Source organism: Colletotrichum scovillei (assembly GCF_011075155.1).
Source record: "Colletotrichum scovillei strain TJNH1 chromosome Unknown Contig00002, whole genome shotgun sequence".
Taxonomy (NCBI): domain Eukaryota; kingdom Fungi; phylum Ascomycota; class Sordariomycetes; order Glomerellales; family Glomerellaceae; genus Colletotrichum; species Colletotrichum scovillei.
This window is the reverse complement of record NW_023336260.1, coordinates 1,011,595-1,031,738: the sequence shown is the minus strand read 5'-3', so window position 1 is coordinate 1,031,738 and position 20,144 is coordinate 1,011,595. Positions and strand designations below refer to the sequence as shown.

Here is a 20,144-nt window from a genome sequence, read left to right as displayed (position 1 = left end):
CCACCCCTTATTTCGACGATGGACACAACACGACGATTTGTCGCTCCAAACGACAGGAATCATCCTGAAACTCCTTCAGGTCAGAGCTCGTCTCCAAGTACTGTCGACGCGTGGTCTATCGCTTCCGCATATGGTCTCTCTAGCGAAATCAGCCATGACCCAGGGTTCGGCAGTCGAGAGATCCCGCGATCTCAGCTCTACGATCGTTCGACATCAACTACGGCAACTTATCCAAAACACCAACGTAACGAAATCTGGGGGCCAGAGTACGACGCATCAGATGTTGCCTATCCGCTCATCGATATTCTGCGAGACCATAAGCCCCATGCCGACATAGAGCCGACTTCTACAGTCTTCGATGGACGGTCGGAAAGCGTAGAGGCGTTGAGAGGAGGCGTATCAGAGCCTTTCATACGTCGAGCGCTATGGACGCCTCCTTGGCTTCGAACGACCTCTTTACTCGGATTTGCCTTTCTGTTCACAGCCCTTTGGATTGCATTAGTGGTCCTAGTCCGGTACGACATCGCAAACTCGGGATTCATCATCACGGCAACATCAAGCAGGTTTTCCTGGACCTATGGTCCCACCGCTGTTTTCGTGGCCATTACGGGCCTCTGGAGGCAAGTCGACTACCATAGCAAGATGCATCAGCCATGGCAGCAAATGGCCAAAGGCCCAGTCCCGGCATCCAAGAGTCTCCTGCTGGATTACGTCTCTCCAATCCTCTCGACGGGGCTGGTCAGGTCATTCCGAAACGGACACTGGATAGCAGCAGCCGCCATGACAGGTTCCGCTGTTCTCAAGTTGGCTACTCTGCTATCCACGACCCTGATGGTACCCGTAGCCATCAAGATGTCGGGGCCGCTTCCGATACAAGTGAACTCAGCTTTTGACGGATCGGCTTTCTGGCAAACCACAAAATGGTCTTTGAATAATAGGACAGACACCATTGTCTTTGGGAATGTTACGTACTCGAGCTATTCGTTTAGTAACATTTCTTCAGTCTCGGCAGTAAGATATCTACAGTTGCTCCAAGGGCAGATCTCTGAACCGGTGGGAACGCAAGAAGGGATTGTCTTCCAGGACGCGTCAGTCACTGAAACACCAGGAATCAGTGACATCGAGCATGTTTCCGCTAATGTTGACTCTATCATTCCACACGTGAGCTGCGAAGAACCAGACATCACCGTTTTCGATAAGCTGGATGGCAACATCACCGAATTCAGCGGGGCAGTGGAAGTACAGATACCTTCTTGTGGGAACACAAGGATCCTTCTTAGCACTTGTGCCGATAACAGCGAGAGTTGCCTGGGTACTTTAACGACGTACAATATCTATAGGGCATACTGCTCCGACACAGGGGTGTCCCGATCCGATGGACTTCAAGCCGATCTTCGCCTACTCCTAATAGCGAGTAATATCACGCAAAGGAATAAGCCTGGAACCGAGTATAATGATTATGACTATACAACATCGATGGCCAATATCACAGCAGTATCATGCAAAGTCGCATACACCATGGGAAAGAGCATTCTTACTATGGGCACCAACAAAAACGAAACCCTGATTCATCCTAAAGAACCACTCGACCCCGATAAACAACTCACCGAATTGACGGACCAGCAGCTGTCCGAGTTACTGTACTCTGTTCTCGTCGCCGCCGACTCAACTATGGATGGGCCACGCAGTGACATTGGCAACTCCGCTCGAAAGTATACTTTGGGTAATGATACAGCAGGTTCTGCCGCCATGTTTGAACTTATGAGCCATACATTACAAGACCTTTCAGCTGGATATTACAAGTTCTTCGAAATCGACACCATGAATTCATCCGCAATCTCTGTCATCACCCAGCTTGCGGTGAACTTTCTCAAAGAATCTTTCATGATCGAATCCCATGGGATAGCTTCTGCTGAAGGCACATACACCCAAGAAAGACTTCGATTCCGACCACTCTCTCTGTGGATCATGGTGGTTAGCATGATGGTGCTAAGCTTACTCGTACTGATTATTATCTTCATGTTCACTCCCTCCGTCTCTCAGGATCCCAGTTTACTTGCGTCGAAGGCTGCTATTCTCGCTCGGAGTCCGTCTATCGATATCATCTTGGCTCCTCTTGGAGAATGTAGAACCAGCCAGATATCATACGAGCTATCTGGACACAGGTTCTCTACAGACTTTGATGGATCGAAATTTCAAATCCAAGCCCGTGAGATACTTCTAGCTGATGACAGTTTCATTCGCAAGCCGAAACGGAAACAGCGTAGCTGGATTCCCATGACAGCGCGAGTGTATTTCGTGATAGCTACCTTCACGCTACCACTAGTCACTATCATCGCACTGGAAGTCGCGTATCGTCGATCTGTCAAGAACAATGGGTTTGAAGTTCAAGATATGTTCTGGGCGCTTTACGGAACACAATATAGCTCAGCCCTCATCGTATTGGCCATCGCCAGTATTTTCAACAGCCTTGACTTCACCATCACCACATTCTCAATCTTCAGTTTCATGAGAGCCCGGGCTATATCATCACCTCAAGGAATCACGAACAATCCGATGCGAGAAGTAACCCCTGTTGCACTATGCAAGGCTCTCAGACGGGGTCATTTTGGGTTATCCTCTTCCATCCTCGCGGCGTTCATAGGCAGCGTTCTATCCATTGTTGTCTCCAATTTATGGGCTGAGAAACTATTCACCACGAATATCAACTTCAATTCTCAGCTCAAAAATACTTGGAACCTGGACTGGACTGACAGTGCTGTTAACGATGGCGGTGCAGCGACGCTTCTGAACGATGTGCGGCTGAACAAGACGGAGAGCCCAGACTCAGCAACATGGGATGATTTGGTGTTTCCATCATTCGATGCCATATTCGCGCTCGGTAATGGGCACGAGATTTTGAAGTTAGGTGGCTCGACCCAGAAATTCAACTTCAGTATTGAGGTGCCTTCGTTGCGACCAAGACTCTTTTGTCACCCAGCTACTGTTAGAGATATGGGAGAGTCCACCACCGGAGGTGCAGTGTCGACAACGATAACTGCTATTGACCCTCTCCCAGTGGACTGTCGGGTAGGGGACGGCAATCAAGTCAGAAACGTGTCATTCAAAGCAACAGGAGATAAAACGGACGGGCTAGTGGGCTTGTTCCTCGATCTCGACATTGGAGTCCTCGTTAGTAAACAGTGCTCCCCCTGCAAAACGAACCCAGACTCGGCGCGTCCAGATAACCCGATGGGCTGCCCATCGATCGGGGTATTCTTCGCAGAGAGACCCTTTGTATGTGCGCAGGTTGTACAACAGGTTCAGGTCGGAATGAAATTCACGTCCCCCATCGGGCCAAATGGCGAAATTCTCTTTCGAAGAAGCAGCCTCACATCTGCACCAACTCCTTTGGAGTCAAGTGCAAGAAACCTCACCCGCGATAACTCCGGGCTAGACCTCTTTCCCTATCGCATTCAGCCTCACTTCGACAAAAATCTTACGAGCTCGATACCAGATGATCCGGCCGATCCATTCTTCAGATACATACTTTCTGGAACCACTGGGGTCAGCAGGGACGATTTGACCAAGAATCCTGGTCAACTAATCGATGTCGTAAACGGCCTCTACGCCAAGTTCATGGTGCAAGTCATGGATTCGAGCATCTTTCGAACGCCTATCGTCGCTTCAACTCAGACGAAGGAGCAAAACGAAAAACAAAGTGTAAACGGCACAATCTCACGAGAAGAATCTCGCCTGGTAATGAACTATACGCCGAAACTCATTCTTCAGATCTTGCTTGGTGCCATGATGATCCTTGGACTGACGGCCTACATCATGGTCGATCTCAAAGGCACTCTTCCTCGAAGCCCTCATTCAATAGCAAGCAGCATGGCCTTATTCGCAGGGAGCGAGTTGTGTGCGAATCACATTCCCGAATACGCTGAGTGGATGAATAAGCAGCAACTCGACCGAGTATTTCAGGGATATATATTTGCCTTGGGGTGGTGGAGTCGGAGTGCGACCGAGGCAGATTCTCGCAGCATCGATAGCTTGTTGGATGCTCCAGTTGCGGATGAGAGGTTCGGGATTGACGTTGGAACGCCAGAGAGGTTGGGTTTTGAAGCTAAGGGAAACAGAGGTGGCAGACTATGGGGCAAATGGAGTGCGCTCTAGCCGATACTTCTCATTAAAAGTACATACAATCGACTTGGTGGCCTCTACCCGATTTCTAGAGACCGCGGCATGCCTATCCTTCCCACACGAAATCTTGCTCAATACCTGGAATCAGTGGCCGAAGGGCCATACCGTAGTCGCCAGCGTTAGGTGTCCTCATAAGAGTGTGAATGTGAAACTTAGCGGGCTCCTTATTTGTCAAGAAGACTCCTGAGTGGTGATCGAACTCCACGAGGATGACCGGGCTCTGGATACGGTAGTAAAAGGGATCTTGGTCACCGAAGCCGCCAATCCAACTAAAGTACGTCTCCTGGAAGAAAGACTTGATATGGTTGACCCGGATCTCTCTGGACTTCTGAGGAAGATAGATGAGATATTGCTCCAGGATACCCAGGATCAGTTGCTGCTGCTCGGCTGTCATGTCCGACACCAAAATACCCTCATACGGCACAATTCGGTTATCTCGGTAGGCGCCGCAGAGATGTCGCTGGTCGTCATGATTCCACCGTCCTTTCGGCATTGCGGGGTCTTTGAGGAGTTTGTAGGTCTGCGCCTTTTGCTGCAAGTTCGCTGGGAGCGACTGCATAAGCTGCAAGCCTAGCCGTTCCTCGGTCTCAAGAATACGAGTGCCCTTGTACGGGCCATCATCAATCAGGTTCGGCTCTGCCCCAGTGAACCACGGCGATGCTACGATCTGGCCCTGGTACAGGAAAATGTTCAGGCACAGGTGGTGGCCGTAGAACGAGAAGCCCCATGGCCTCGTTGCCGAGGGCAGTCCGAAGAGGACAAAGTTGTAAGAGAATTCGTTGCAAATGGTGGGTGTCTGTACCAATTCGCCCAAAAAGCCGTTTACGCGCATGGCACCGAGCGCCTTCGCGTACCCCTCAGGGGAGAGCGTCGTCTCGAGGACTTTCAGGATGCTGTCGCGGATTTGCGGATTTAGCTCATCCAGCCGTAAACCCTTGTCGCTGAGGAGAAACTCGGGGTTCGACCATGATCGCCATTCCGGGGAATCGACATGGTATGAGAGGGTTGTCTTCTGCTTGTCGTCTAGCTGTGACAGAACCGCGTTTGTAGCATCGACAATTTGCTGAATCGGCACGCCCTCGTCGGCGATCTTGAATAAGTCCCGTTTGACCGTGCCTAAATCCGGGTCAATTATGGTTTCTTGGCGGGAAAGTTAGTGGTTTTGGGTGTCACGGCAGATCTCACCATCTGTTGTGATGCCGGTGTATGGCTCTTTGAAAAGACTACGCCAATGAAGGTATAGAGCATGTAGCCACGGCGGGTTGCCGCTCTCCTTGAACACCTTGGCATATTCGTGAGCATCCTGGTTGCGCATCGTCGTGAAGCGAGGAATGCTTATGTCTGGAAGGTGCTGACGGTACTCGGCGCCATGAGGCGCCTGTTCCTGTGCTCCGGGCATGCTTTGCTGGTGTTCTCCCACGAATGGTATTTGTGAATGTCGCGGTGTAATCGTTGCAGCAATGGCTGAGAGTCTTCTGGCAGCTTGAGAGCTTCTCTGGTCGGTGTTCCTCATGCAAAGTCTCCGGATGTATGTGTTGTCAAAGCTGGACTGCTTACACGCGACTGCGTGACAGGGAAAGCAAGTAATAATAGCTCCGAGACCGACAACAGATAGTTATTGTCACAAGACGCCCACTCTGATCAGACCATTTCTAAAGAAACCGTCATCAAGTACCGGCGAATCCACAAAGCCACGACGTCGGCGATGGTCGGCGCATGTGCCGCCGACAGCGACCCCTCATTTCTCGGCCCCTCCATCCCACATCGCCATCATCCCTCATCCTCGCAACTCCCCCACAATTCCCCCAGCTGCGCCTTTGAGTTGCCCGGCTTTTCCGCAGGCGTCGATGTGTCAGCCGGCCATTGACCAATCACGGTGGATGGACTTACGATTAGCACGACGCGGCGTCAAGATATGGGCGCGAACTCTCGAACTTCCCGGACCTCCGAGCCGACCACCCCCAACCATCGGCAATTGTGCGGGGGAGAACCCCAGCAAGGGTAGCGGACTTGCTCCAGTCGGATTTCACGATGCGGGAACGGCCCTTACTTCTACCCTCCTGCTGGTGAATATCATCCGAACTGCCACTCCAAGTCTGACTTGAGCTTCGAATCTTACGATACCACTGCACACCTGACTTTGAGGAACGCACCAGACAACACATACACCATGGCTTCACAAACACAAACGCCCTTCACCCGTAAGTTGTTCATCTCGCACGAATGGATGTTGAAACTAGAGCTTCGCCGCTGACAAAGTCAAGGCTTCGTGCGGTTTGTCCCCCGCTCTGATTCCAACAAGATCCTCATTGGTGAGCCTGAATCAGAGTCTGTTGATGTTGGTCTTGCTGTGCGCAAGGGCGAGGAAGTGAAGGTTGTGGTGTGGTCCGGATCCAGCGTTCTCAAGCCGGGTTCCAAGACCGAGGAGCGGGCCGTCATTGACCGCATCCTCTCACCCGTCTCTGCCGAGGAGGTCGGAACGATCCGATGCATCGGCTTGAACGTGAGTAGCCAATGATGTTTCTCTACTACGCTGGCCAAAGACATGAAGCTAACCACAAACAGTATGTCCAACACGCAAAGGAGACTGGTCTGGCACTGCCTACGGTCCCGACTGTGTTTCTGTCAGTTCGCTCGGGCTGGGGTAAATCGCGGTGGAATCAGGGCTAACTCAATGTACAGGAAGCCAAGCACCGCACTGGGAGACCCATGGCCCGCGCCTACGGTGCTCCCTTTGCTCACCCAGGCCGACGATTGCGGCGACTATGAGTCTGAGCTCGCCGTGGTATTGGGTAAGACCGCTAAGAATGTCTCTGAGGCCAACGCTCTGGACTATGTCTTGGGTTACACTGCCTGCAACGACGTCTCTTCCCGGACGTACCAACTGAACCAGTCGCAATGGTGCTTCGCTAAGGGATTCGATGGATCCTGCCCACTGGGTGAGTTCTGTTGTCTTAGTGTATTGGTGAAGACGGGGTCATGAAACTAACAAGTTGTTTTCCAATAGGCCCTACCTTGGTTTCCAAGGATCTCATTCCTGATCCAACCAAGTTGAAGATGCGTGGCTTGAAGAACGGCGAAGTTCTCCAGGACTCTCCCATTGAGTAAGTTCACTTGCTCTCGTAACATCTCATCAATACTGACAGGCCTTGCAGCGACCTCATCTTCAGCATCCCGAAGCTCATCAGCTTCCTGTCTCAAAGCACAACCCTGCCCGCTGGAACAGTAATCATTACCGGAACTCCTGCTGGAGTTGGCCTGGGCCGGACACCAAAGGTCACTCTGAAGGACGCCGACGAGTTCCACGTTGAGGTTCTTCCCCATATCGGCACGTTGGTCAACACCTTCCAGAATGAGGTTGGACAGTAGATGCGAGAGTGCGTGTAGGACAAGGCGGTATGAGATGAATTGAGGTGCACGAAGACAAGGCGGAATCAATGAGTAAAAGAACACAAGTGATGAGCTGCTTATCTGGGTTAGACTAAATGATACATGAGTTCCCAACATGACTGTCTTGCAAGATTCCAAGTTCCTATCGTTGATGGCACTTCACGCCCCCTAAATCCCGGATGATTATATGCACTGTTTGTTCCTACCCCACGCCGTGACGATTCAGATTTCCGTGGGATGGTTTGCATTTCCCTCACCCACCTTAACAAAAGTTGCCTCGCCTGGTACTCGGTCAAACAGTCCTTCCTTAGATTTTACGATGAACTCTTCAAAGCTAGATTCACAACATCACTCGCCTGGAAGGTTCACTGCGATTAATACCCGATCAAGGTAGTGGACATCAGAGCTTCATAAGAATTTTGTATTTGATTCATTCTATGTTCGATGTGGTGGATTAACTAGCTCTCGAGCAGTTGGGGAACCTTCTCAAGGAGGTGCTCAACAATAGCGTCCGGCCCCCTCTCAACCTGCAGCCCATGAGGGATCGCGTGGGTCTTGATGTTAGGAACAATTGACCTTGCGGTTGCCTGGATCTGCTCTGCCTCCTCCGCGGTCCACATTGATGCACAGAACTGCGCAGGTCGGTTAGTTGAAGAAGCTTCATTTGGCTGGGGTCACTCATACCAAGACGTCTGGCTTGTGCTCTTTCACCTTGCCCTCGACCTCGGCGATTGCTGTCGATACCGTCAGCTTCCAGAGTTTGCATTATGGATGAGTAATGTGACTTACTCTCGCAGTTGGCGACATAGTCAATCGTGTACTGGTCCTTGAGCGCCTCAGTCATGCGGCCGATGAGCCTTTTCGCACGTTCGGGTGCGGTGTTGACTGTGACAAGCTTGAAAGGACCCTTGGGCGCCATGGTGCGGGGTTGTTGTGAGAATGAGGGGTGATGGAACAAGGCAAGTGATGACGTTGAAGATTGTGATGCTTGATCGCAATGGCTTGTGGTGAGATGATTGAGCAAGGAGTATAGTTTTGGCTGTCTTCCGGTAGAATGAGCCGCGTAAGTACGTGCGTGATGTTGGACCACGATGATGTGCCGCACCCCTATCCCGATGGCCGCTGACAACTCCCATATATCCGGCAGATAGCGGCTTGAGCTCCGCCGAAGTCGCACCCGAACGTCAACCCACAAAATGGTCTGGAAGCTGACTGTTCCATCGCTTCTGTGCCAGAGTTGGAGACAGTTTGGTCCTCATGCCGGCTTTGCCGATTTCGCCTCCATCTGCCCAGTTCCACCAATCTAAAGCCTTTTTGGGTTATTCTCCCGTGACCTCTACCTTCGTCGTCGAACTGGCGCTGTTGGGGACACAATTTCGGCGGATAACCCGTGGATCTTCGGATATCCCGAGATATCCGTCCACCTGTGACCACTGCCTTCAGCCACTGGCGTCCACCTAATTACTAGCAATTAGTTGTTCCCCATGGGACGCATCCCGTGCTTCCGGCTTGTGTGGGGGATCTCCGGGGATTGCATTAGGGACTTGCCGGCGCCCCTATGTCCGCGAAAGTAAAGGACATGGGTTGAACTGCTGAACCCAGCTGCAACCACCTCTTGAAGATTTGAGGATTTGAGGGTAAGGGATTCCTTTCATCGCGACTTGTTTTCCAGATCTTGATTCTGCATCTCTGCCCGACCTGCAGCTCATCGCCAAGCAATCTTAAAATGTTCCGTTGGCTCAACTCTTGGTTTTCACCCAGGGCAAACGCATCTTCACCCAACAGCAACGGAAACATGGCGGTGAGTTCTCATTCTATGAAGACGGGTTTTCCGCGTCAATGCTGACGATGAATATGAAGGTCACAGCGCATATCAGATCACCAGTCCAACTGGAAATCATTGTTGTCGGCGCCGGACTGAGTGGATTGGCCACCGCAGTGGCAGCCGCTTTGTCGGGACACAAGGTCACCGTCTTTGAGTCCGCGAAGGAGCTCCTCGAGGTGAGCCCCATCTCAAAGTTCGAGGGCCCCAAATGAGGTTATTGACATTATTCCCCAGGTCGGTGCGGGCCTGCAAGTAACGCCCAACTCCACACGCATCCTCCAGAAATGGGGTCTGCCAGACAGATTGTGGAAATCGGCATCTGAGCCGACGGATCTGGTCGTGCATCGCTACTCTGGAAAAGTGCTCGCATTGGAGGAGAACTTCAATAAGAATATTCGCGCCAAGTATCAGGCACCATTCATCGACTTGCACCGCGTCGACTTGCAACTGTCACTTTATGAGCGCGCCAAGGAACTCGGCGTCACATTCAACCTCGGCGAGAAGGTTGAGAACATCGACTTCGATATTCCCGAGCTTACGACGCAGTCTGGAATCAAGGCTAAGGCAGACCTCATCGTCGCTGCAGATGGACTCTGGTCGCGGTCGCGTGCGTGTTACCTGAAGAAGGATGACCCGCCCCTGGCAACGGGTGACCTTGCCTATCGCGTGGTTCTCAACCTCGATGAGGTCACGGATCCGGAGCTGAGAGAGTGGATTCAGAAACCTCAGGTCCACTTCTGGGTCGGTCCCGGTGCCCATTGCGTTGGGTACTCGATGAGAGCGGAGAAGATGTACAACCTGGTGTTGCTTACGCCCGATGACCTTCCTAAGGGTGTGAGCCGTCAAGCAGGATCGATCGAAGAAATGCAGAGCCGGTTCGAGGAATGGGATCCGATATTGAAGAAGTTCCTTAGCTCGGTTGACAGTGTTGAGAAGTGGAAGCTGATGCACAGTAAGTTTTCGTTTTCAGACTCACCATCGCATAAGCTAACATGTTTCCAGGGGAGGAAATGGCTTCTTGGGTCAACGAGAAGTCAAACTTTGTGTTTGTGTGAGTACTCTTCTAAGATCTGAGATATCGACCCTCACTAACGCTTGCCAAGCGGTGATGCATGCCACCCCATGCTACCCTACCTTGCACAGGGTGCCAACTCAGCCGTGGAGGATGGTGCTGTCCTTGGACTGCTTCTTGGTCACATCAAGTCTAAGTCGCAACTCCCTGCAGCCTTAAAGTCATACGAGAAGTTGCGCAAGGCTCGTGGCGAATCTATCGTCAGAGAGACATTCAAGCAGGTGAGTTTTTCTCTTTAGATCTCAGGGCATCCATCGTCCGACATTTACTGACACCCCCTAGCGTCACGATTTCCACATGAATGACGGCCCTGAGCAAGAGGCCAGAGATCAGATCTTCCTGTCACAACTTGGCAAGGAGCTGAAGGGGGCCTTTCCAAGCAGGTGGACGTGCCCTGAGGTGCAGCCCTGGCTGTACGGATACGACGCGTACAAGGAGGTCGAAGAAGCGATGAAGAGTGATCCCTTTGACAAGCCCCACGCCAACTTGTGAGCAACCAAGCTTGCAATCGAGTCAGGGGATTTAGGCATTTCGGCGTCTTGGTGATATTATTACGGGCTTTGGAGCATGCCTCGGTAATCGGCATTTTGTGTATACCTAACTCTTTATTTCCGCAGCGATAGCATACCATCCTTTACTTCCATTCTCTCCCTGCCACGACCCGCCGAAGAGCTGAAAATCACTATGAAGCTTAGCGCTGATCGTGACCCGCCGCCGCCACTGACACCCCTAAGCCAAGCCCTGTAGCCCCTGTAGGACCCCCTGAAGGAGCTTTGCTACGATGCCAAATTTTTGACATGATGTCTGCAAATTGACATGGTGTCACATTTCGGTAAGTCAAACCCCCCACTTCCTGGCACCCCCCTGTTTCTGGCACCCACAAAAACGATGGGATCACAACCCAACCTCCTCATTACTATTAACTATTGATCCTCAACCACACCCACTACAATACAACTGCCAGCCTCACTAGGGCATTCAGAGTCGCTGGATTCAGCCGTAATAACCTCCTTTTCACCCGCTTCGATTTGAGCCCGATGGATATCCCTGATGTTCGCAAACTTCGTGTTGGGATCGATCTGAACAGTCTTCCTCTTCCTAACTGCAGCGTTGGTAACAGGCCCTCAGGTGAGCCAGCTGCTGCTGGGCAACTGCCAGTTGCCAGGCCTGCTCTGTGAAGCCTTTTTCACCTTCCTGAACAGCAGCCGTTGAGTGCTGGTATCATTGTCGAGTTGGGTGTATAAGTGCAGTTGACCGCTGAGCTCTGCCAGCTTCCTGGGTGTCGACCAGACCACTGCAGAGGAAGCAGAATCCCATGGCTCAACAGGGGTAGTTTGTTGACCATTATGGCATCGCTTTTGCCCCGACTGGTTGGTTTGGGTGTGGTGGGCAGCAGAAGGCTCAGGTAATACCATAGGGTTCATCAGGGCTTAACCATCGCTACAGGGTGTAGACCAGTCCACTTCCAACCACTTCTGATGTTCGAGACTGATAGACCAGCAAGTCGAGCCTTCTGGTAACAGTCCAGGAAGTTCCTTTACCTATAATGGTAGAGTCGTTCCATTGAGACAAGTAACCGAGCTCCTTCCGATAGGCTGACTTAACAGGGCTGAAGACAGACTGGTCAAGTGGCTGGAGGACATGAGAGGAGTGTGGTGGTAAGAACAGTAAATGGATATTGTTAATATAGCAATTCCACATGAAGTCTGTCGTCGTATGACTCCCATGCCCATCCACAATCAACAGTCGAGCCTCGCCCTCAGCCTCGGGCATAGTCTGTGGGATAAACACCTTCTCTAACCATTCAATGGCAGTTAAGTCTGTAGTCCAGCCATTATCTGTTGCTGTAAACTCCCACATCATCGTATGGAACCAGATGTAATGGAAACCACTGTTGTTGGACCGTCTTCCCTTGAAAATGATAAGAGGACGAAGTGCCCTACCCAAGGCTGAGATACACTCAATGATAGAGACCCATGCCCTCGACCCAGGTTGTTTCTTGCGAACAGACGTCGTCTCAGCCATGCCCAGCACTAACCCATTAGCTCCTGACCCTCGAGGATGCCAGTCTCATCCATATTATATCTGTTGGCTGGTTTGATGTCCTTGATCTCAGGGATAGCAAGGAACTTAAACCAGTTCCTAATGACCTCAGTAGATGCCCCATTAACGCGTCTAGAATCGATGGAACGACTTCTCTGAACCTTAATGATAGGGTTCCTTCTCACGAAGGCATAGATCCAGCCTTTTCCTAATGGTTTGGTATCCCCAGCAGCAGCCAGAACTCGCTCTGCGAATTCCTTCACCTGTTGGTGCGTTGGTGCGAGGCCCAGCGAAGCCTGAATGCGAACCCATTGTGCCAGCTTACTCTCCTGGTCAGGAGACAGCCTCTGCCAGTCAGCAAAGCCACTTTCCTAGTCTGACCACCTTGGAGACGTAGTTGGAGGGTTGATCGTGGTATCCCATACTCCAATGAGGCTCTCTTTTGACTCTTGCCGTTTGAGATGTCCTCGAGAGCCTGACGAAGCTGATCTTCGGTATATTGAGGCATTAGATATAGAAGAAGGTATGTGCAAAAAATGAGCCCATTTGGACTCGAATTGAAAATGTTGTGATAAAAGGAGGTTGGGGGTGGGCATTGCGTTGTGGTGGATTTTCGCGTTTTTGTGGGTGCCAGAAACAGGGGGATGCCGGGAAGTGGGGGGTTTGACTTACGTGGAAATCTTCACGTTCCTGGTGTCACCAGTGCACATAGTAAGGGGGGTAAGTATATATGCAGCAAGTGCGGCTTCAACTTGACAAGAAAGACAAGGGTTGCATTCACTCTCTTATACCTAATTATTCTATGGGATGATTATAACTATTAGTATAGTTTGTGTAGATAAGCATGGATTTGAGGTCTCAATGACCTCTCATGAAACCGCGCTTTCTAATGGGTGGTTTCTGCCCTTCAGGCTTTTTATACTCCTTCTCACCATCCTCAGTCTCAACCACATATCGACCCTTTTCTTTTTCCGCCTTTCTCTTGTCGTGCTCCGTCTTCCATCGCATGAAGTAGCAACAAAATGGGAACAGCACAGTGTTGACTGCTATCCAGGCGAAAAGCACGCCGAAATTTAACCCGATCCTGGAGTGCAAGTCGAAGAGCAATTGACGGCTACCTTCAACAACCTGGTGGAGTGGCCAAGCGTAACCCCAGTGGTAGAATCCCGGTGATAGATCGATGGCATAGAAGGATGTCGAAACATTCGATATGACCCAGAATATGAGCCACAAGGCCGTCCATGGCTGCCCAACAATCATTGCGACGTTTTCGCAGGCGAGGCCCAAAGCGGACATGCCAACGAAGTTGAGCATCCAGTAGACTGGGAAGGTGCCGCGGCCATAAGCTGTAGCTCCAAATGTAGGGGCTGGTTCCGTTGGTGAAGCTGGAGGCGCGCTGAACGGTATCTGGAAGGCGAGAGATATTAAGCTATAGCTGAGAGAGATGATGAAGTAGGCGACGATTGTAGCTAGCCATCTCCAGATGATGAGCTGCCAGAAGTGTAAAGGTGGATGACCCTGCGGTTGTACGTATTTCTACGCAGGGTAGATTAGCAGCTGTATATCAACAGGATGCGATGATTATGCCAACTTACTGAGTGAATTGGCAAGAAGAAAGAGAAGGAGAAAAACGCCATGATGATCAAGTAAATTAGACCAATGCTCACGGCAGGTGTAGCAGTAGCAGGCTGGAAGGGGCGTAAATCAATCATCAGCGGCGCAATGCCGGGGTTGACAGCAGAAGAAGCTTTCGCGAGGTTATCTCGACTCAAGGACGTGTTAGACATAACAGTCTGACCCCATTGCTTTCCAAATTGTTGCGTAAATTGCTCCGTAAATTGGGTGATGTAAGGCGAAATGTCGCTCTGGTACGTTGTCGAATCTCTCGCGGTTTGTATAATGATCTGCACTGAGCCTGCGGGGTCGTAGTTTGCATCTCCAGTCGCAACGGCCTCTTGGAGAGCTGCTGTAGCATTGGGGTGAATGATCACAGCCGCCCAGCTATCCCAGTCGTACACGGCCATTCTCACTGCTGTGGGATCGTTGTTGAAATGTGAAGGTGGTAAGATTGTCCATCCCAGTGACGGGCCTGGCTTGTCCAGGGACTTCTGTGCGGTCTGTACGACTGCCGGCCCAACAATCGGCTGTACGGATTCGTACGGAGAGATCTGTCCATCAAAGTCGACGACATGGACGATGATTGATCTAAGGTTGTCCTCGGTGCGGAAGAGAACGGCCCAGTACATTGACAAGACCGCGAGGATGAAGAGAAACAGGATAGTGATCGTCTGAATCCATAACCGAATGACGTGGGCGCGAACCTTTTTCATTGATGGGTGCCAGAATCCAACAGAATGGTGAGGTTTCTGGTGACGATGGTGCACGCCGTTTTCCTCGTTGTCTTGGCCATCGTTCTTGAAGTGATCGACTTCGGTACGGGCCGGTGAGGTCGGCGACTGAGACCTAGCCATTGTTCCTGGGTTGGGCAAATTGACTTCTTTTCTGCAGACTGAGAAGGATTTCCCCTGATTGACAGTCAGATGGCTGCAGTGGCTTGAAAACACTCGATCAAATATACCAAAACGACCGCTGTAATACGCCTCTGCCGCTGTCAGTGTCTTGGCTTTATGTACATCCCATTGAATTTGATAATTCCACGTCAAATCCTCTAGCGTGCAAGTCGATGATGCGTGGTGCCAGTGATCCATTGAGATGGCCAAGTACATGTTAACAATTTTGCTGGGATTACCCTGTCGTACAGCCATTTGATTGGTTGAACACGTATCTGTCGCGACGAGGTACTTTGAGCTGTCGACTCAGCTCCGAGATGACATCAGAGCTCATGGAGTTGCGCTAGAAAAGACACTACCCCTGTCCAAGGTGAGTCTGCAATCTGTGTAAGTAAGCAGGCGGGCGTCTCGGCCTTCGTGCTTTTTATCTAGCGTCGGCGGCTCTCGAACTTGTACTGAGCGTTTAGCATCCTCAATCTTATGTTAGCTTGAGAATCATGGTGCATCTCTCGATTAGGTTACGGAACCTCGATCCCGGCTTTGATGAAAAGCCCGATGCAATGTCAAGACCAACCAAGGCATGTCGCAGTAGATTCTGCTTACACATGACCCGAGATCCCACGTCAACAGAGAAAAGAACTTGAAGTGATATCACGGCGTTCTGCCTTTCTGATTATTACCTGTAAGGGCCAGCCGTGTATTTGAAATAGTAAGCTGAGACATATATCTTGTTATGCACCGGCAACTTTCAAATCTATCAGACCAGTGCATCTAAAGTGGTTTGACTCTTTTCCATCGTAATCTTCCAGACCTTGGCAAATCGTGAAGAGTTCAGCTCAGCCGTGACTTTTCCCAATTTTCCCTCTCCCTCTAGGCGGCTTTCCGCTAGCGGACCTGCAACGATGAACGATGATGATTGTGGGATGGTTGGAGTTTCCCCAGCGGCCACGTCCATCAGAAGACACGCGTTATGCGGACCTGGAGCCTTGAACTTGAAGAACAAACAGAAGCCGTTTTCAGTTTCTGCGTTCTGAACATGCAGATAAGGGACCTCTTCTTTGCCGCTAGTCTCAACGTCGTAAGAGAGCATGATGGAGTGGCTCCAGGGGCCACTACTGGCCCAACGATCCGGCGGGGATGCCTTCACGTCGCAATACCCATGATCCTGTTCTTGTGGCAACTCCACGACGATGTGCTGCGCATCGGAATCTTTGCCCCAGAGCGATTCCATATCTTCCGGATCGTCAGCCCTAACGAGGATAGTCTCAAGTTTTGCCTGCTTAACCCAATCATCTGGAACTGAGACAAAGCCGAGCTTGTGACTGCACCTGTAGAATGGCTCAAGATCGCTTTTTCTCTCCAGATAGAGCCCTATCTGACGACCCGCTTTGTTACAGTTGAGTATAGCTATCGTGCTCGTTGGGGAGAAAGTGAAAGAGATTCCTGCAGCGGAACCAATCTGCTCATTGTTATCTCCGGGGATAAATGAGAAGCCATATTTCGAGCTGCTCGGGTCGAGTATCGGCATCTCGATTTGAATGCCTCTATTTGTGAACGAATACGGTGCCACGCGATGGTCGGCATCGATCCTGGTGACGCTGCCAGACTGATCAAAACAAGAGGGGGACCTGGCGAGGAACCCAGTGTTTCGAGAAGTTCTGTCTGAATGTCCAGGCAGTAACCAGGCAAATATTGACTGGTCATCCGTTCGCCTCATGATCTCTTCCTGAAGTCTGATGAATGCCATTTCACCTTCGCCGTATAGTAGAGGCATGCTGACACCGAATAACCCAAGCAAACAATACGCCTGATCTTCGACTCTGGTAGTCTTTCTCTTCGCAGCCCAGGACATTCTCTGGGCTATGCTATATCGACCTAAGATTCCGTATTCGAAGAACTTGTGGTCGATACCGGTGATCTTCCCCAGAGGTTCTCGCATCTGGTCTCGTGTACCAATTTCGTACCAGTCATCTGAGTAGAATATGACAGTAGAAGGTGCAATGAGCTCCTGAAGCGTCCAGCCACGCGTGAACCACCGACTATTCATGAAGGTCTTAGAGTAGCCACCGAGAACATCAACATCTTCCTCAGGGACGTCTTCAAGGTACGCATAACAGACGCGAGAGTTCTGGTACCAGACCCACATGGAATTGATGGCCTCCGTCAACTCAGATGAGCTTGTCTTGTCGATGCAACAAGTGTCGATCCACTGCGAAGTCAATTAATGGGAAACTTGCTGTTATTGCGAGAGCCCAGGGTCAGGTACACTAGGCTCTTGGGCTCAACTTACTATGTAGTCGAACCCATCCGACAATGCCTGATTACACGCTCCGATCAGTTTCTTGTAACCTTTAAGACTAGACGCGTTTCCGGCGAGTAGGTCCTGAAGTGTGACTTCCTCCGAACCCCAAGTATGGGATAGGATAGCATATGGAATGCGAGAGTGGGTGAAAACCCGCAGCTCCTTCGTTCGCGTATTAAGGAGCCGCATCGTATCTGTAAGGATTGGTTTCAAGCCAATGAGAGCCTATGGTGCACATGGACTCCGGGCTTTCTGAAGCTGAACAGGACTGGTCAAACTAGATGCGGGGGCGTATGCAACGAAATGAAGAACCAGATGGGGTTTCTCAATCAGGACGATAAATCTCACCTGCATGATCTATCACGTGTAACTACTGTGACAAGTAGGCTAGCTACATGCACTTATGCACACCTTCGGTTTTTTGGTACCATCGGGGAGGCACCACAATGGCCCACTTGAAGGACGCAACTTTGTGCTGGATGGGTCGAGTTTGGATTGAACACTCAGCCGCTAAACTACCTCGACTGATTACCCTATGACATGTAGCGGAATGATGGGTGCCTGTAACCAAGTTGACTCTGTTCAGCTTCTGTCCGTCCATCCAGGCGGTGATCTCTCTTTCCAGCAGCTCTTGCTTTGTTCTCATATAAGCAATAGAATATGCCGAATACCGCCAATAGAACTGTTAGACTTTGTCCGACAAGATTGATAGTGTGTCCAGTGAAGTACTTCGGGGCGTCCTTGAACGTGTAGGTCCACCTATTGTAAACATCAATAAAAGTGCAGGCATGGGTTGATTAAACCCAAAGACCGATGTGTGTTGTCATAGGCGTTTGACAGGTTCCTAGAGATTTCTACTTACGTCGCAACGATTCCTCCCATGGTTCCGATTGAAACAACGTAGGCACTGGTGACTGCGCGTACGGAAGGGCCTGCTGAGTCTATTATCGAGTGTGTCAGTTTGTTTCACCTTCTTGGGTCGACCGAAGGTCATAGACTTACTGTTCATCGCCCAACTCACTGCAACAATATTAGCAAAAGAAATAGACTGCGAAAAAGGCATTGACTCACGAAATCCTGGACCACCTGGGAAAGCACCTGCTGTGACAAAGAATACCTGGGATCATTAGTGAATGTACGCAGAAAGCAGGCAAAAGGATAGAGAGCTCTTACGCCCATATATCTGATGTTAGCCTCGGTCGCAAATCGCAAAATGGCGAAACCGATAACAGCAATCATCGAAAACACGGCAAGGTATATACCGCGTTGACGTGTTTGGTCGCTGAACCACGCGATGATGATGGCTGTTATAGCAGCCACAACGTACGGCGGTACAGAGTACAGCTGCGCTCGCGTCGCAGTCCAGCCCAAGTCGGCAAGAATAGTCGGCATGAATACCGAAATTCCCTGAACAGTGATATTGATCAGGAAAAAGCCGAAGGCGCACGTATAATTGTGGATGCAAAACACGGCTCGCTTCACGTCGGAAAGAGTGACTTTCTGATCCACATCAGCCTTGTGCTGGCGCTGCAGACGCTCTGCCGCAATTGCTCGTTGTCTCTCGTCAAGAAAGTAAGCAGTAGCGGGAGTTGTAGGCATCCAGAGAGGTGCGAAACCTCCGAAGAGCATTGTGACGAATCCCTCAAAGAAGAATATGTTCCTCCACGTATGGATAGGTGCGCTGTCGAACCCCCATTCCGGAATGCGAGAGAGACCAGTGGCAAGCAGACCTCCGAATGCGCCAGCTAACGACGCCGCTGAAATGAAGATTCCTAGCCGGAACAAGAGTTCTTCCCTCTTGTAGAAGCTGCTCAGAAAGAAGGAGAACCCGGGCATGGCACCACCTTCAAAGATACCCAAGAAGGCGCGGGCAACGATGAGTCCTTCATATGAGCGTACGAAAGCCGTGCAAAGTGAAACTAGACCGAAGCCAACGACGAGGAATGGGAGGTAGAATCGTGGGCCAACGCGTTTAAGAATGATGTTGCTCGGTACTTCGACGAGAAGGTAGATGATGTAGAATATTGACAAGGCCCAGTTGAACCGGTACCCTTCGAGGTTAATATCCTTGGCCATGCCCTGGATCCTGGCATTTCCTATGTTCGCTCGATCCAAAAACTACTCCGAAGATAGGATAGTCAGTGGCGGCGCGACAGCCAGCGAATATTTGATGTGAGGAGAAAATCACATACGCAGAGAAGATACAAGGTCGTCACCAGTGGGACAGTGTGCCAGTCGAGCTTACGCTTGATGACCTGTTCCTCCTCTTCCGTCCACTCCAACTGTACGGGCTCGTCCGCATACTGGATAGACTCGGACTTGACATCGACCGTCGTCGGCTCGTTATACTCTGTTTTAGACATTGTTAATCGTCAAGGCCTTGCTCTGTCACGAATATCGAGAATTACTCCTGCGCCAGCAAACAGAGAGGGGTAGGGAGGGAAGCTTACGTTTCTTATCAAACTCGATTGGTATCTCGTCTATTGTGGAGAGCACCATCTTGACAGCTGGCCGAGACGATGCTCGGAATCCTTTGAACGCAGACCTTCCGAAAATACTACGTTGATGGCTGGAAAATTTGCCTAGCAGCTTGTGGATGCGACGTTGAAAACGGCCAAGCCCATTTAGTGTAGCTTCAATGAGGGGTCAAGGTAGTGACTGGCCCCTATTGTTATCTATCCAAAGCCACTAAGGAGCGGGAAGCAAGTTTGAATAGCTGGCACGGACAGTTTATCACCATCAGACTTTCTTCGGCAGATGTCTTCTGCATTAAAGCCCAGCCCTGTCCGGGGTGGCCTTCGTCCAATGACCCAGACCCAG

General features: G+C 50.8%; 8 protein-coding genes across 8 annotated transcripts; 3 read left to right on the top strand and 5 right to left on the bottom strand.

Annotated features, from left to right (window-relative positions):
- Positions 1 to 2,994: 2,994 nt before the first annotated feature.
- Positions 2,995 to 4,155, top strand: HER10_EVM0004859 (uncharacterized protein; the record flags this gene model as incomplete). Its single annotated transcript, XM_035474489.1, has 1 exon — positions 2,995 to 4,155. One exon carries the CDS (start codon positions 2,995 to 2,997, stop codon positions 4,153 to 4,155), a length of 1,161 nt encoding a protein of 386 aa, XP_035337162.1.
- A 73-nt stretch (positions 4,156 to 4,228) lies between these two features.
- On the bottom strand, positions 4,229 to 5,877 carry HER10_EVM0004994 (uncharacterized protein; the record flags this gene model as incomplete). Its single annotated transcript, XM_035474620.1, has 2 exons — positions 5,368 to 5,877; positions 4,229 to 5,298 (listed from the first exon to the last, which is right to left on the bottom strand). Exons 1-2 carry the CDS (start codon positions 5,693 to 5,695, stop codon positions 4,229 to 4,231), a joined length of 1,398 nt encoding a protein of 465 aa, XP_035337170.1. The 5' UTR covers positions 5,696 to 5,877.
- A 274-nt stretch (positions 5,878 to 6,151) lies between these two features.
- On the top strand, positions 6,152 to 7,633 carry HER10_EVM0013123 (fumarylacetoacetate hydrolase). Its single transcript, XM_035482490.1, has 6 exons — positions 6,152 to 6,383; positions 6,447 to 6,685; positions 6,748 to 6,806; positions 6,865 to 7,121; positions 7,190 to 7,286; positions 7,338 to 7,633. The coding sequence occupies exons 1-6, from the start codon at positions 6,353 to 6,355 to the stop codon at positions 7,549 to 7,551; spliced, it is 897 nt and encodes a 298-aa protein (XP_035337841.1). The 5' UTR covers positions 6,152 to 6,352; the 3' UTR covers positions 7,552 to 7,633.
- Positions 7,634 to 8,018: 385 nt separating this feature from the next.
- Positions 8,019 to 8,655, bottom strand: HER10_EVM0000601 (uncharacterized protein). Its single transcript, XM_035470375.1, has 3 exons — positions 8,362 to 8,655; positions 8,257 to 8,306; positions 8,019 to 8,204 (listed from the first exon to the last, which is right to left on the bottom strand). The coding sequence occupies exons 1-3, from the start codon at positions 8,489 to 8,491 to the stop codon at positions 8,031 to 8,033; spliced, it is 354 nt and encodes a 117-aa protein (XP_035336824.1). The 5' UTR covers positions 8,492 to 8,655; the 3' UTR covers positions 8,019 to 8,030.
- Positions 8,656 to 9,287: 632 nt separating this feature from the next.
- On the top strand, positions 9,288 to 10,961 carry HER10_EVM0010706 (FAD binding domain-containing protein; the record flags this gene model as incomplete). The annotated part of the gene is made up of 6 exons (XM_035480158.1): positions 9,288 to 9,373; positions 9,433 to 9,573; positions 9,632 to 10,349; positions 10,400 to 10,448; positions 10,501 to 10,690; positions 10,752 to 10,961. Exons 1-6 carry the CDS (start codon positions 9,299 to 9,301, stop codon positions 10,959 to 10,961), a joined length of 1,383 nt encoding a protein of 460 aa, XP_035337648.1. The 5' UTR covers positions 9,288 to 9,298.
- A 2,409-nt stretch (positions 10,962 to 13,370) lies between these two features.
- On the bottom strand, positions 13,371 to 14,983 carry HER10_EVM0012230 (MNNG and nitrosoguanidine resistance protein; the record flags this gene model as incomplete). Its single annotated transcript, XM_035481628.1, has 2 exons — positions 13,371 to 14,048; positions 14,108 to 14,983. The coding sequence occupies 2 exons, from the start codon at positions 14,981 to 14,983 to the stop codon at positions 13,371 to 13,373; spliced, it is 1,554 nt and encodes a 517-aa protein (XP_035337775.1).
- A 796-nt stretch (positions 14,984 to 15,779) lies between these two features.
- Positions 15,780 to 17,513, bottom strand: HER10_EVM0007339 (major facilitator superfamily transporter; the record flags this gene model as incomplete). Its single annotated transcript, XM_035476898.1, has 2 exons — positions 15,780 to 17,231; positions 17,313 to 17,513. 2 exons carry the CDS (start codon positions 17,511 to 17,513, stop codon positions 15,780 to 15,782), a joined length of 1,653 nt encoding a protein of 550 aa, XP_035337354.1.
- Positions 17,514 to 17,857: 344 nt separating this feature from the next.
- HER10_EVM0013139 (major facilitator superfamily transporter) lies at positions 17,858 to 19,823 on the bottom strand (the record flags this gene model as incomplete). Its single annotated transcript, XM_035482506.1, has 5 exons — positions 17,858 to 18,083; positions 18,187 to 18,265; positions 18,464 to 19,442; positions 19,517 to 19,674; positions 19,775 to 19,823. The coding sequence occupies 5 exons, from the start codon at positions 19,821 to 19,823 to the stop codon at positions 17,858 to 17,860; spliced, it is 1,491 nt and encodes a 496-aa protein (XP_035337843.1).
- Positions 19,824 to 20,144: the final 321 nt, after the last annotated feature.